We start from the raw sequence: 14,912 nt of genomic DNA, 5'->3' as shown, positions 1-14,912 counted from the left end.
TGGTAAAAATACATACATTTTAGGAAGATTGAATATTTTATTTAATTTAATATTTTTTGTTTAACACAACTGTCATTAAAAATATCAATAAATTAAATATTTATAGTTATTTTAAACTATAATGATGCGATGTAGTATAATAACTATAACTAATTACTTCTGTCTATATTAGACAAGACTACAATAATTGAAATTTCAGCGACACAGTAAAATATCTCATACCACTTTTAGTCTTCGACTTCAAAAATATTTTAAATCTTTGTATACTAGGATATTCGTAAAAAAGATTTGAAAATTGGTTAAATTTCTGTATTTATTTATCAGTTAATGAAATTACTGGTTATTTAATTGGATATTCAATTGATTGAATGTCAAATTTTGTACAGGGTATGTGTGAACCACCAACGAAGCCAGCAATTATGTTTTTAAATCCAATGAACGCCGAAGTACACTGACAATCGTTTCCAATATCATCAAGATCCAAAATCATGACAATTATTCCACTGTTTTCATCATGTACAAATTTCCCCTAAAAAACCATAAAAAAAAAATATAATTACTTGGTTTTTAAAAGAATAACTATTTAAATAAAACAAAATCTTATATGCCTAGTTCAAATAATAATATCGTGTCTACTCTTCAACATAATATATATTCAAGGTTTTGGTTTTATATTTAAGCATTACGTTTTATGTCCGAAAATGCGGAAAATGTACTGATTATTGATAGATAATATAATGATATCTGTGAAAGAAACACGATAATGTGGGTTTGGCTACTTTTAGATTATTCACAAGAAAATAAATTGTCCATTTTTCTCTAATTATAAATATTTTATGTAGGTATAAGTATATATTAAATATTTTCAGTAAAACACAATAAACTCTAGTAACACTTTAGGTTTCGAGGCTATTGCTACTATTCGCCGTTTTGCCCTTTAACCCTACGATTTTATTTAAACTATGGAGGAGAGTATAAATGCGATTATTATGGTTCTGAATAACAATCTTATTTACTAATAATAAGTAAATAAGTACATAATATTGTGTAGTAAAATATAATTTCAAGACAATAAATCTTCCAGAAATGATTGCATTTGGTTAATTTCATTATTTTGTATATTGATATTTTCAATCTAAAATTTATTATTTTACCTTATCATAAAAATTTTTTGTAGTTTGTACACAATAAGTTGAACAATCAAATTCTCCTTTACACACCTAAAACAATTAAAATAATGAAATAATCAATATTGATCTTAAAATATTTAATTAACGATACTTTTTTATAAGAAGTATAAGTTGTTTGATCATTGTAGACTGGGTACATTTCAATATTATAGCTTAGTTTTGTAAGACATATTTTCGATTCCTTCAGATATGATGCTACTTCTTCCTAAAAAATTAAAACATAATTAATTAAAAGCATGTTGAAACAATTTTACACTAATATTATAAATTATATTTTCTTGTCTAATAACAGTAATAACTAACCATTTTTGGATTATTAAATTTTAATTCTGCCAAAGACATTTTTAAAAGTATTTATAATTTTTTTAATAATTTAGGCTTTTCCAGACATTTTTTATTAGTTAAAATTACAATACTTCATCATTTTTTTAAATTCATAAGCGTTAAACTAAAATATTAGAATGGTCGACTAGGAATATGGTAGATAATAGGAAATGATACTTGGGTAAAAAAGATTAGCCTACTACAAATTAAATAAAATATAAAGAAAATTGAGTAATGTATTAATGACTAAAATAGTTCTTTATATGCGAGACAATAGAACGTTTAAAAAATAATAATAATGGCAATCGGTTTCCCGCTATTCTTCCAATACTAATCGATGTTTAATTCGATTATTCCTAAAATTGGAACGTATTATCTTATACATAAACACCTCAACCATTATTAAAAAACAACATTAAATATTTTTACCATTCCATAGAGATAATTAGCACCATGTTCACTTTTTGTAATTGGAGTTCTGCCATTATACAAATTGGGAACACATTCATTCAATTTAAACGTTTGTACTTCATAGAAGTTTACTAAATCGTTCAATTCTTCAAAATTGTACACTTTAATAAAAAATAAAAATGTGAGTTATAACATACTTAATGCGTAAAAATAAATTAAAAATATAATTTTTAATTTTTAGGTTACAATACAATATTATAGTTAATTCATCGTTTTTACTTAAATAATATAAAACAATTATAATATTAATCTGAAATTCAACAAACCGTAGAGTATTGGAGTATCTGTTGTATTTTAATGATTTTATTATGATCGACAATAATTGAATACCTTAAAATATATCTATTTTCTAAACTAATTGTAAAATATCTTAATTGATGAAAAATAATAATAAAACGTTTCCCAAGTATCTACTTAATGGTGTTCGAATTGTATACAAATTAACAAAGTTCGATAATTCTCTGTGTAAAATTATATATAACCTATTAGACCTTATTAATTAAGAGGCCGCTACACCAGCATTTGTTTTCTTTGTCTATCTCCCACATAATATAGGAACAAAGATACTCCGTATTTCCACGATTACGACTCTCTAGTTCAGTTTAGGACAAAAGCACCTATTATATATTTTATAAAGAAGAGTATCTCCTATGCATTGACCGGATAGATTTTTAATGTTTACAATTTTGAATAAATAATTAATGGTTAAAAATAATCGAAATTATTTTAAATTAAAACATACTTATATTTATAAAAAATGTAAATATTAAAAATCTATCCGGTCAATGCACACTTTATAAAATATATAATAGGTGCTTTTGTCCTAAACTGAACTAGAAAGTCGTAATCGTGGAAATACGGAATATCTTTGTTCCTATATTATGTGGGAGATAGACAGAGAAAACAAATTCTGGTGTAGCAGCCCCTTAAATTAATACAAAATAAAACATTTATAACGTACTGCATGGATTCTTTATAGATGATGGAATTGCTTCAACAGTGACACCGATTATTAAGTCAGGACCGCATTGTTTTAATTGTTTTATATAAGGTATAATATATTTTCCAACGTTTTCATTGAACGATCTAAACACCTAAAAACGTACAAAAACAAATAGGTAAGTAACAGTCAAGTGTCGTTAAGTTAGAAAATGTCCTATATTTTATTAAGATATATGTAAAACTAACAAAATAAGTAATGGAAAAAAGATAATTATACACAAAACTTAATTTTTTTAAAAAAATGGGTTTTTTTTTTTTGAAACAAATTCATAATTAAATTAATGATTATTATTTTGTTATAATTCAAATGATATGCATAGTATAGCCGTATTGACGTAAATGTCACTTATAAAAATTATCATTGTATGTAACTGTAACATTTTCAAAATATTAAGAATAATGTTTAGCTATTTATAAGCATCTGAAATTTTGAATATTATATTCCGACCGAACCAATGAATATATTGATTTTACGATCACATGTTATTTTGTGTGGGTGTATCTATGTACATATTTTATTATAGTTAACAAACGAAAAATATTTAGAATATTTAGATCTTCTATTTCAATGGTGGTTTTTGGTAACAAATTGGATCTAGTTATTTTTTGGTAAGTCAAAAGTGAATTTTTTCAGTTACTACTTTTAAAAATAATCAACGAAAAAATAATCGAGAAAAATAATATTTTTTCAAAATTTTTTCTTTGTAGGTAATTTAAAAATCATTAACCGTAAAACCTTTACATCCCTTAATATTCATATTACTAGAAAGGATATTATATTTTCAATTGTTTTGTTTATTATGTGCTATTTATAGATATTTGAGGTTTTCAACTTTTCTCGACCTATTCAATGGCGATGTATACTTGACACCTACAGACTACAGTACAGCAGCAGAGTAATTACCTACTTATCCACTGTTATTATTTTAGTTCTATAAAAATTATTCAGTAAAAAGTATGAATATGATTTCTCATAAATTTTACTTAATGCAATTCAAAAATAACGAACATAGGTACAATATTTTTTTATATGCTTTTGAAATTCAAATGTAAACTTAATTAATTACTTAATTTTTTGTATGCAAAGATATTATATTCAAACATAAAAGATACATTACAGCGGTCTACTCAACTTCAAAGTACATTCTAAACAAACTATATAACAAGCAACTTTCCAGAATTTTTTTTTTTTTAATTATTTATAATACTATTTAATTTTTTATTATTATTTTTAGTACTTATCAATATAATATAATAAAAAACTCATCACGCGTGATAGTTACTTTATTAGTACACGTTGAGTATACATACGCATTGTGGTGTAATCGAATTTAAAATATATCCTTGTACATTATGTTTTAATGCGAAATCACATAAGACTTTTGCGTCTTTAGCATTACCATCAGGTTTCAATATTTTAATCCAATCTAAATACAGTTCTTCTCGTGAAACTGTCAGGATCACAGGTTTATTCAAGTCTGTTACTGATTTAAGAAGAGCTAAAACATATTTATATTATTTATTAGTATTGTAAATTCTTTAGTCATAACTATTTAAATAAATTATCAAATAAATAACTTTTTTTATTTATTTAAATTATTTGAAAAAATATTATTTATTTATATTACTAACGAAAAAACCAAATTTCTAAAACTTAATCACCATTTATTTTATATATATTGCATGATAATTTCATCATTATAAAAACATTTTAGTCTATTGTTAACACGACTCATAATAAGTTATTATCTTTTTTTTTATATAATTATCTAATGACTTTAATATAACTTCTTGTAGCTATTTTATAACTTTAGTAAATTGGTTAAAAAATAAAATGCAGAACACGGGCACGTTGTACTATTATATACATAAAGTATGTATATATAATATAAACAAGTTAAAAGTAATAATCAATTTTATTTGGTAAATCTAAGTATTTTATACATTCCAAATAGAAAAGAATTGTGGGTTATTACTTATCGATAATAATTTATCAATATATTTATATTTCCTAAATGTGATATTGAGTTAATCAAATTATCGTTTACGTTTATCATTGAAATGCATTTCACTAAAACGACTACTTTCGTAACGGTGGCTACAACTAATACCACTAAATTAAGACCAAAACTATGCGAATCAAAAGTATTTATAGCTATAACCTATAACTTATTATATAATAAGTAAGTCCTATAAATACTCCTATCACATATTCAAATATTATCGACCCCTTAAAAATCACTCAAGATCATAGAATAATGTTACAAAATTACAGTAAATCAACCGATTCTACGATATTGTTATTAGGTATAAAAGTACTTTATAAACTTCAAACAAAGTTTTAAATGTATGTATAGGTAAATACTCAATAAAAATTAATTTACCTTCATCAACATTTATTATGGATTCTTCGTTGATTGAAAATCGAGAGTACATAATTACTTCACATTCACATGGTATGTCTTTAGCCTCTAGATTAATTAAATCTGTGCTAGAATCCATCAAATTTCCTTTAATATAGCACATTACCTTTTTAGAAATATCAGTGCCTCCTACACCTAAATTAAAAAATAATTATTATCTTTAAATATTGGTAAAAAAATTATAATTTTAATATTATTATGTAGGAAATATTTGTAATTTACATTTACAAATAAATGACAATGCTTTAGGTTTATAAATTATAGATAGTTTTAACATAATAAGTAATGACATTATTGCATTGATCAAAAGTAACGATGGTCGCATACTCGCATAACAACAACATGCTTGTATAGTTTGTATTGTAAATCTAAATCTTCATACATCAATATACTTTTCCACAATTCTTTTAGATTTTGTCCACAGCGATGAATGTAATAATGTTATGTTATGTTATATGGTACATAATGTTTATAGTGGTCGTTAATTTTAGAAAAAAATTATCTCTGTATCATTGTCCATCGAATGGGTACGGTAGCCGTCCACTGCATGCAGATACATCAGACATGTAAATGTCTTATGGCTACTGACTAATTAACCGATCGTTATAAACCTACAGGTGGTTCGTGACATCACGATAACGCTCACCGTGTCCAACAAATTTATAGAATGACTCCAGCTATAAGACATATACATGTCAAAATGCTTCGATCTTCCACGTGAAGGGTGTTTTTTGTCAGTAAATTAGATTTAGTTGATATTATAGAAGGTCAACATTTATAGCACTTTCCAAAATAATCGGGAAAACAGTAATTTTTATGCAAAACCAGTGTTGATAAAATGTTTTTTTTTCTTTTTTGTAATTCATAAATGAATAATAATTTATTATTTTTATGATTGTAGAGACTTGAAATATTCACCAAAATCTCTAATTAGCCTCTAATGGGCATGATATAATTTTCCAGGTATTTAGGAACTTGTTGTGCTATTTACAAATATTTGTAACGTTCTCGTGGATGAATAAAAAACCTTGAAAATGTAATGCAGTCTTTGGCAAATAGTTTTTATAGTAAAAAAAAAAATATCATAAATGCATAGTCACAATTTTTTTTATAAATAATCAAATTTAGGTTTTTACGAAATTCATCAAGATCATGAATATCTTCATTCTTCAACTAGTACTTTGTAATTTTAAATTTATATTTTTTTGAAATGTTATCACATAAACTTTAAAATGTGTTACATAATAGGCAGACTTTATTGATAGGAAGTTTAAAAAAAATGTATGAAAAGTTAATACACAATCGTCTCACGCATATTTTATCCTAAAAAATATTTAGACACAATTATTTTTGATAGTTTTTAAAATACAAATTTAAAAAAGTCGTCAAAATTATTTGTAATTACTAAACAATACTTAATAGTATTAAAGTGTTAATAAGTCAATATTCATTTTATTTTTCTGATAGTTTATACGAAAAATTATGTCAATAAATATTTTTAAAACGGAACATACAAAAAAAAAAGTTTACAATATTATAAATATACTATACACACATTTACTCGAAAATTTTTAAGTAAGCAACAAACAATTTTCTTGAGCATAAACACCCTCCTCTTCAAGTTACATCAGTAGATAGATAAGATTTTTACAATTTCATTGTGCATTTCGTAGTGTCTCTCAATTAAAGTATTGCTAATTTTAATGCTTTCATGAAAAAATAAAGTTTAAATTGAGTTAACGTAGTGCTATATTGTACTGATAAAACCTGAAAAAACTAATTTATTATAATAATAGCTTTACCCATTTAAAAAAATATACATACTCATCGTTTCGTTTGCAGCCATCGACCCACCGAGGAGATAAGAAAATAACAAGTACAAAATCATTGTTTAATTATTATAAATAAATAAACTGTATACTTCAATTCAAGACCAAAACATTACTAACATGAAAAAATACTGATTTCTTTTTTGTAGAAACTGTTAATTAAATTATATAGGATCATAAAAAACAAAACATTTTAAATAACCTCTGCCCATATTTATATAATATATATAACACGCCTGAAGTATAATTGTAAAATAAATATTTGTTGTTTGTAATATATAATTATAAAACTGTATAGGTATATAAATACATCGTATTGTCAAAAATCCAAATGCTATTTCTAACCAATCAATTAAATAATTACTATTTTTTATTCAAAACACATTTTAGAGTACAAGATTTATAGTAATTTAGACAACTATATTTAACTTATGTAATATTTGTATAAAACAAAAATATATATTAAATAATTTATGATAAATACCTTAATAAATAAAAATTCATACACAATTCAAACATATAGAGCATAATTTAATATTTTTTACTAATAAAGTAAATGGATATCAGCGCACTATTTGATGTATCTTTCTAGCCAAACTCGCAACACAGACAAAACATTTTTATTCACAATCGTTTTTTTTTTTATTGTTATTGAGTACCTATGTAATATTAGAGAAAAATCTATTAAATAATGATAAATAATAATATTTTTAATTGTTTCATTACTTGACTGGACTTTTGACTTGAAAATTTAAAGTATGTACACATATTATATATATATAAATTTAAATGGACAACATTTTTAGTTACAATTTTTATACAAAATTGTATGCAACACACCCGAAAAAACCATTCTCTTTAATAATTATGGCATGTGGTTTAGATCATAGAAATTACAACTAATAAACTACTCTAAAAAACTACAACTATCGAAACAACCGTTATTCTTAGAAGAAGAAAAATTTTATGATATAAAATTGCATTGATAAGGTATTTATTCTTTGTATAATGACTTAATATAATTTATTTATTTTAATCACTGCTAATAGTCAGTAATACTATAATAGTGTAATAAGTATATACTATAAATAAATAATTAATAATATTATATATTATGCAACGTAATAGAATTACGTACAAATTCTTCACGTGTACCCGAATACCGGAACGGTTGGAAATCTGTTTGTAGAATATATTTTCTAATCGTATTATCATCGTTATAATAATAATATTCAGGACACACAGGCATAAATGGCAATGGTTGATTCGTTAGCTGGCTCCACCACCATCCTGTGTAATTCACACTGGTGCCCTTGCAGCTATACTGACTTAATCACTTTACATCACAGAAGCTATAGAACCTGGAATGGAACAACCTCCCAGTCTTATGCTTCCGGTTATATAGATTATTATTTAAAAGTATACCTTCTTAACTATGGTTTTAATCTCTAAAGATAAACCGCGCTGTCGTAATCAAAATATACACCAAATTACGAACAAAACCACAGCCTACTACCACACCATTCATTTAAAATTGGGCTCAAAATTAGTTCATATAATACCTTCTACAACTGGCTCCGGCAGCGAACAATGCGATTTCCAACACCTAATCCTAAATTGTCCATCTGTCTCTCCACAAAGAACTCAATTAAAAGCTATTTTTTTTACTCTAGATAGATATCAACTTCTCCCTCATCAACGCTATTCCAGCTAATAATGTAAATTTAATTAAACATACGATTAATTGTATACTCCAATCTGGCCTCCAAATTTAGTAGTGTGAGCCTTACCATATATATGTTTGATAATAAATTATATGTCCCCGGCAATTGTCGAAATATTACAATATACTTGTTAAAATCTCATTAAATAAAATAATAATAATAATTTTATGTACATTACCATTGTATTGGTTTATATATAAATATTAATGTTAAAACCTACAGTTTTTATTTTCCCATCATTTTTTGTTACATTAAAAATTAATTGATAGCTAAATATTCTTAATCATTTATTAGCGTTAATTAAATTGTTAGGAGAAGGCCTAAATATAGAAAGGGATCCAAAAATACTGTAGGCACCACCTGAAATTCAGGTCAGCGCACGCCTATTTTTAACTTTAACTTTTTGACCGTAAAATGATTAACTTGAACAGTCGTCAGTCATGTGAATGATGTACCTATTTCGTACGGTCGCAAAATCTAATAAAACTGCAAGGCTTATAAATATCCAGATCATATTAATTTTAAACTAGCTATATAAATAGGAACAAATACCATTTAGTGCCTAAGTATTACATAACACATCATAACAAATTGCACTAAATATTATCAATATTTATCATTTACCGCGAATTCATGCAACTATATTAATAATTATTTACATCGTTTAATTTTATTACCCCGTATTGTCATAAATTCACTGTTCAAATATATTTATATTGAAGCAGATTGTGCTATTTCTAACATATTAATTAGATGTATGGTTTTCATTATAACATATTTTAAGTGTATGTATATAACTATTTTATGCAATACTTTATTCTGATATTTTACAGTTAATGAATTTAATTAAAAATGGAATTTCGTGGTTATATTTTTGCCTACTTACTTATTTAACATACATAATGTAAACATATGGTAACATTTTATTTTAGTCACGATCTTCGAGCACACAAAATATTTGGATAATTTTAATCTGGGAAATCAGCACCTGCAACTACTAAAATATTTCATATTAAAAATATGGCCTATGAATGACAATTTCGTAAATGATGTACCATCTACACGTAGATCACCGACCATATCCAGCCGGCAATCCTGTAAATGTTTATGGCGTATTACAAAACCAAAATGTTCTATACGAGTCAACGAAACTTACCTTGAAAGACAGTTGCAATAAGAATGGCGTAAATCCATAGAATCTATATTATATAGATCTATTGAATCCTTTGATAAATTTAATGCATTCCGCACCGGCCCATCAAAAAATGTATTTTTCTAAATGGCATAAAAGCAATCTTTTGAGAGTGATCAATAAAATTAGAATAATAATAGTAAAATTTGTATTTGATACTATGACCTTTTTAAAACTCCTTTCAATAAATTATTTATTCGTGTTTTTTCGAGTTATTTTAAGTGATAAGTTAAATCAATGTGTTATGAATCACGTGCTTTTTCATAAATCAAAATTTAATAAAGTTTACTTTAATAATTTGTATGAGCAATTAATATGTATTTGTTTGGTGATGTGTAATGTGTAGTATGTAGATAGCATACGACACCATTATCATAATGGCATTTACTATATATGATATAAGTATTGACATAGGTACCTACTACGCATGATGTCGTATTTTATGATTTATTAATGCGTACACATTAATTATTATAAATTATATAATATTAAAATTATTATCAGCATTTCGATATTATATGTATATAATAATTATTACGGTCACGCGTGCTACAGACTGTACGGTAAATGCGCTGGAATCATAATTTTTATGAAATTATAATTATATATTATACCACATTAGCATATTACCACTCCGGGTTCTATAATATTACCTAGTACACAACTGCAGGGTTGTACATAAGTGGATAGGTGCTTAATGCGGATTTTGAGTCGTGTATATTTAAATATCAAGTTTGTGCACATCACACACTTGGACTATTATGACCTTCTGAGAAAATATGTTCGCAATTCGGTGCAGGAGACTCCATAATTATTTATTGTAAAATGTAAATAATAAATTAAGAATACGGAAATATTAAAATATAATAATTGTGCTCTACAGCCAAAAAAAAAAAACAAAAAAACGAAAAACGCGAGTAACCTCGAAAAAAATTAAACGGACTTTTGCATAAATATCTCGCTAAAAAACCGTACCGATTTGTGGAATTTAGATCACGTTATGCTAGAATAAATTGAAAATGGAAATCTCTGAACACAACGGTCTTCAAATAAAATAAATAGATACTGAACAAATCTAACAACCAACAAAAATATCACAGGGCGTCGGCGCGTCGTATGATTATTTATTTATTTAAATACAGAGTGTCCCGCGAGGATTTACCCATTGCGATATCTCCTGAAATAATAAAGATATCCTAATTCTGGTTTTATAATAAGATTCACAGGAATAAGAACTACAAATTTTTCATGTTTTAATTTATTTTTATGTTTTGGTAAAAAAATTAAAAAATATATTTTTTTATTTAATTATTTAATAAAAATTGAAGATAGCCATTTCGTAGAGTTTTTTCTGAAAATATTGACGTTTAACATTTTAATTTCATTAATTTCCTGATTTTTAATATTTTTTCTAGTTTCGAAAAAAACTGCGAATTATTTAATACGATAGTGCCATAGTGCGATAGTGATATCATTGTATCAAACATGTGGCCCGCGTGCTCGTATGGATGGCGAACGGGTTTTTTTGATAATAAATTAACAAATTATATTTTTTTGAAATTACAAAAATTGATTAGGTACATATTTTAAAATTCAATTAATATCAATTCATATGAATCTATCGTGGCACATTAAATACCTATATCTATTCGTTTACTTTAAAACGCTTATTTTGACGTCACGTAATACGATTGGCGCATAAATATTTAAAACAAAAACAAAATCTCCAACTAGCAATTACCCGATTTCATTCCATTCACTCATTTAATAATTATCTATTAGTTATTTTATTAATTTAAAGTATAGAATAGGATAACTAATCTTACCTGTCATCCGTGCTTATTTTAATCATGTTTCTGAAATAATCATAAAATCGATTTTTGAAAAATAAAATACTAGATATACCTTTTGGCTTACTATTAAATAATATTCAGTTTAAATTATTTTATAAAATATATAACATTCTTATATGCATTTATTTAAAAATATTAAACTTTAGTGTCACAATTAAGTAGGTGGGTACCTAATTATACCCAATTTTAATTTTTAATGTTATCAGGTACTTACAGATTATGAAGCGTATATAAAACTAACAAATAGCGTATATGTTACAGGCAATATAGGGCTAAATCGGGTATATTTTATAAAATTCCCGAGCAATTTATAAAATGTCCAATGTAGGCGGTTAATGTAGAAAAATTACACTTGGCCCAGGGCCCCAGTCATTCTATACGATAACCTTAATCAACAGGCAATATGAAACATGCAATATTTAGTGTTTTATGTAAAGATAACTATAAACTAGTAAAACAAAATTATTATATAGGTAAATTAAAAATATAATTATAATTAAATATTTTTTTTAAAAAAAGAAAGATTTTATATTTTATTAATATTTATTACAACATGGATTACTACCGTGGCATTTTGATGTACAAAGGCGTCCTTCAGCTTTCCATTTTCATTTTTTTGTTTTGCATTTTTGTAATGAACTATGAACATCTATCACATCTCTGAACAGTTATCACCCAAGTTTGATCATTTCCTTACCATTTCCCTTAAAGTAATATTTAATTGTAGTACATTTTCAATTTTAATGAAGGACTCCTTACATATTTTAAATTGGCCGCTTACGGCTGAGAAGTTGGGAAGGCGGCATTCTGATGTTCCAATTTCATACATATTATTATTGACCATAAATATAAACCCATAACAAATTATTTTTTAAAACAAGCATACTTAAATAATAATAGTTTTTAGAAATACCTGCAGATAATATGACTTTAATAATATTACGAAAATCACTACGTGATTTATCGATATTTGGGATTTTAATTGCCACTGACTCCAACTTTACCTTGACTAAAACTATTTTCAGAAGCTTGATTCATTTTTTTGAATCAAGCTTATAGGCTTGAATTTCCAAGTTTTTAACGATTTATCTCTTTTGTCTTTAATACGTTGTATTCTTGAAGATATGCCTAAAAAAAATTCAAAAATAAAATCTAATATTATATAGAAGTTGTATAATCAAGCAATTGACTTAATTAAATCATATATATTATTTTTTTATAATATTATTAATATAAAATAAAATTATAATAATATTGTATTTTCTATTTTTCATTTTCTATTTCACTATCACTGCAGTCATCTGAATTTTTTGATGAAGTGGTAATAGAATTAAGATGTTTCGAGGTCTTCTTCGCTTTTTAAACTGCAAATTATATTATCTGGTAAAATTGTACTTTTTAGTCCAATTTTAATTGGCATACCAAACATGGCTTCATAATGTGAATATTTTATTCCCTGGTGTAATCCACGATTCTTCATAAACTGCACAAACTTTATTCCTTCTTTCCATTTTTTAGTACAATTATCCTGTGGCTCACGTAGCTAAAATATTTTCTACGTCTTGGTTGACTCTTTCAATTGAACCTTATTGGCTTTGTGAATGACGCGTGATTTATTTATTGACTATTTTTGTTCTGGCCAATGGTACAAAGTTCTGTCACAATTTTATTCGCAAATTCTTGGCCATTATTACTTTGCAAAATTGAAGGTGCACCAAAAGTAGTAAAAATGTCCAATAATACATAGGTACGCCACTTCTTCAGTACGTTTAACCTTGATAATTCAGTCAGGCTGTTAAATTGGTAAATAGTAATTTAGTTACATATTATTGGTTATTTACTAAACACAAAATATGGCAATATTTTTTTAATTTCATATTGCCCTAGATAAATTGGTCATTCAATACAATGCCCAGGAAAATGTATAAATGCCCCTGTATTTTACATTGGCCGTAACATATAGGTACATATATTTTAATCATATTTTATGTAGATAAGACATAGCATATTATAAATCTAGACTCTATGCTAACAAATTAAAATTTTGCATCTGATGAATTTGGCTACATGAAGTCTCAAAATTATTAAAGTAGCAGGGGAATATCTAATTATAATTGAAAATTTTGTTAAGCACGAATTATACATAAACTCAAATGTTGATATCTCCAACTTGGGCAGTTTTTTTAAATAGAAAAAAATAATCTATCATTAATTCATCTATTCATTAAGATATTATAATATAGAAAAAAATAGTATTACTATTTAGAAAATTGTAAGTTGTATTCTGCATATGCATACCAAAAGTAAAAAATTTGAAAATCATAAATAAATGTGTATTTAAGTACCCCCAAAGCTCTCCAAAATATTCACTTCAATACAAGGACATCCATCAGAGATCTTTAATAGTACCTTAAGTCGTAATCACATTGTAAATAGCCCTATTAGTTAATTTATAATTTAAATGAATGAACGTTAACTTCAAATAAATACTACTAACTGGGTTTGTTATAAGATTTTAGAGGGCTTATTGCTTAATGGTAACATTGATTTAATAATGTAATATAAAAAACAATACACATAATGAAATAGTAAATGGTATAGTCCTATTGAATAGTTAATTTGAATACTACAAAATCAATGATTCAAATTGCATAATACAATATAATACATATATTATAAGTTATTACAACCATCCAATCATATACATAAACTGCCACATTTTATTAATAGACAGGATACAGGAAAGGTAAACTAAAAAAATTTGAAATTATTAATTTAATATAACAAAATAAATTAGCTTTACACAATATTACAAAATTAATTTAACAACACAACATTACATTTTATCAGAGCCATACAACAATAACAATAAGTAGATACCAAAAATGTATGTTTCAACTTTCA

At 25.5% G+C, this 14,912-nt stretch overlaps 1 protein-coding gene across 1 annotated transcript; it reads right to left on the bottom strand.

Annotated features, from left to right (window-relative positions):
• Positions 1 to 340: 340 nt before the first annotated feature.
• LOC113548269 lies at positions 341 to 5,702 on the bottom strand. Its single transcript, XM_026949069.1, has 8 exons — positions 5,633 to 5,702; positions 5,372 to 5,545; positions 4,299 to 4,486; positions 2,947 to 3,079; positions 1,944 to 2,086; positions 1,282 to 1,395; positions 1,155 to 1,220; positions 341 to 529 (listed from the first exon to the last, which is right to left on the bottom strand). Exons 1-8 carry the CDS (start codon positions 5,700 to 5,702, stop codon positions 341 to 343), a joined length of 1,077 nt encoding a protein of 358 aa, XP_026804870.1.
• Between the last annotated feature and the right edge of the window lie 9,210 nt (positions 5,703 to 14,912).

This window comes from Rhopalosiphum maidis, chromosome 4 (assembly GCF_003676215.2).
Source record: "Rhopalosiphum maidis isolate BTI-1 chromosome 4, ASM367621v3, whole genome shotgun sequence".
Classification (NCBI taxonomy): domain Eukaryota; kingdom Metazoa; phylum Arthropoda; class Insecta; order Hemiptera; family Aphididae; genus Rhopalosiphum; species Rhopalosiphum maidis.
This window is presented reverse-complemented; position numbering and strand designations above follow the sequence as displayed.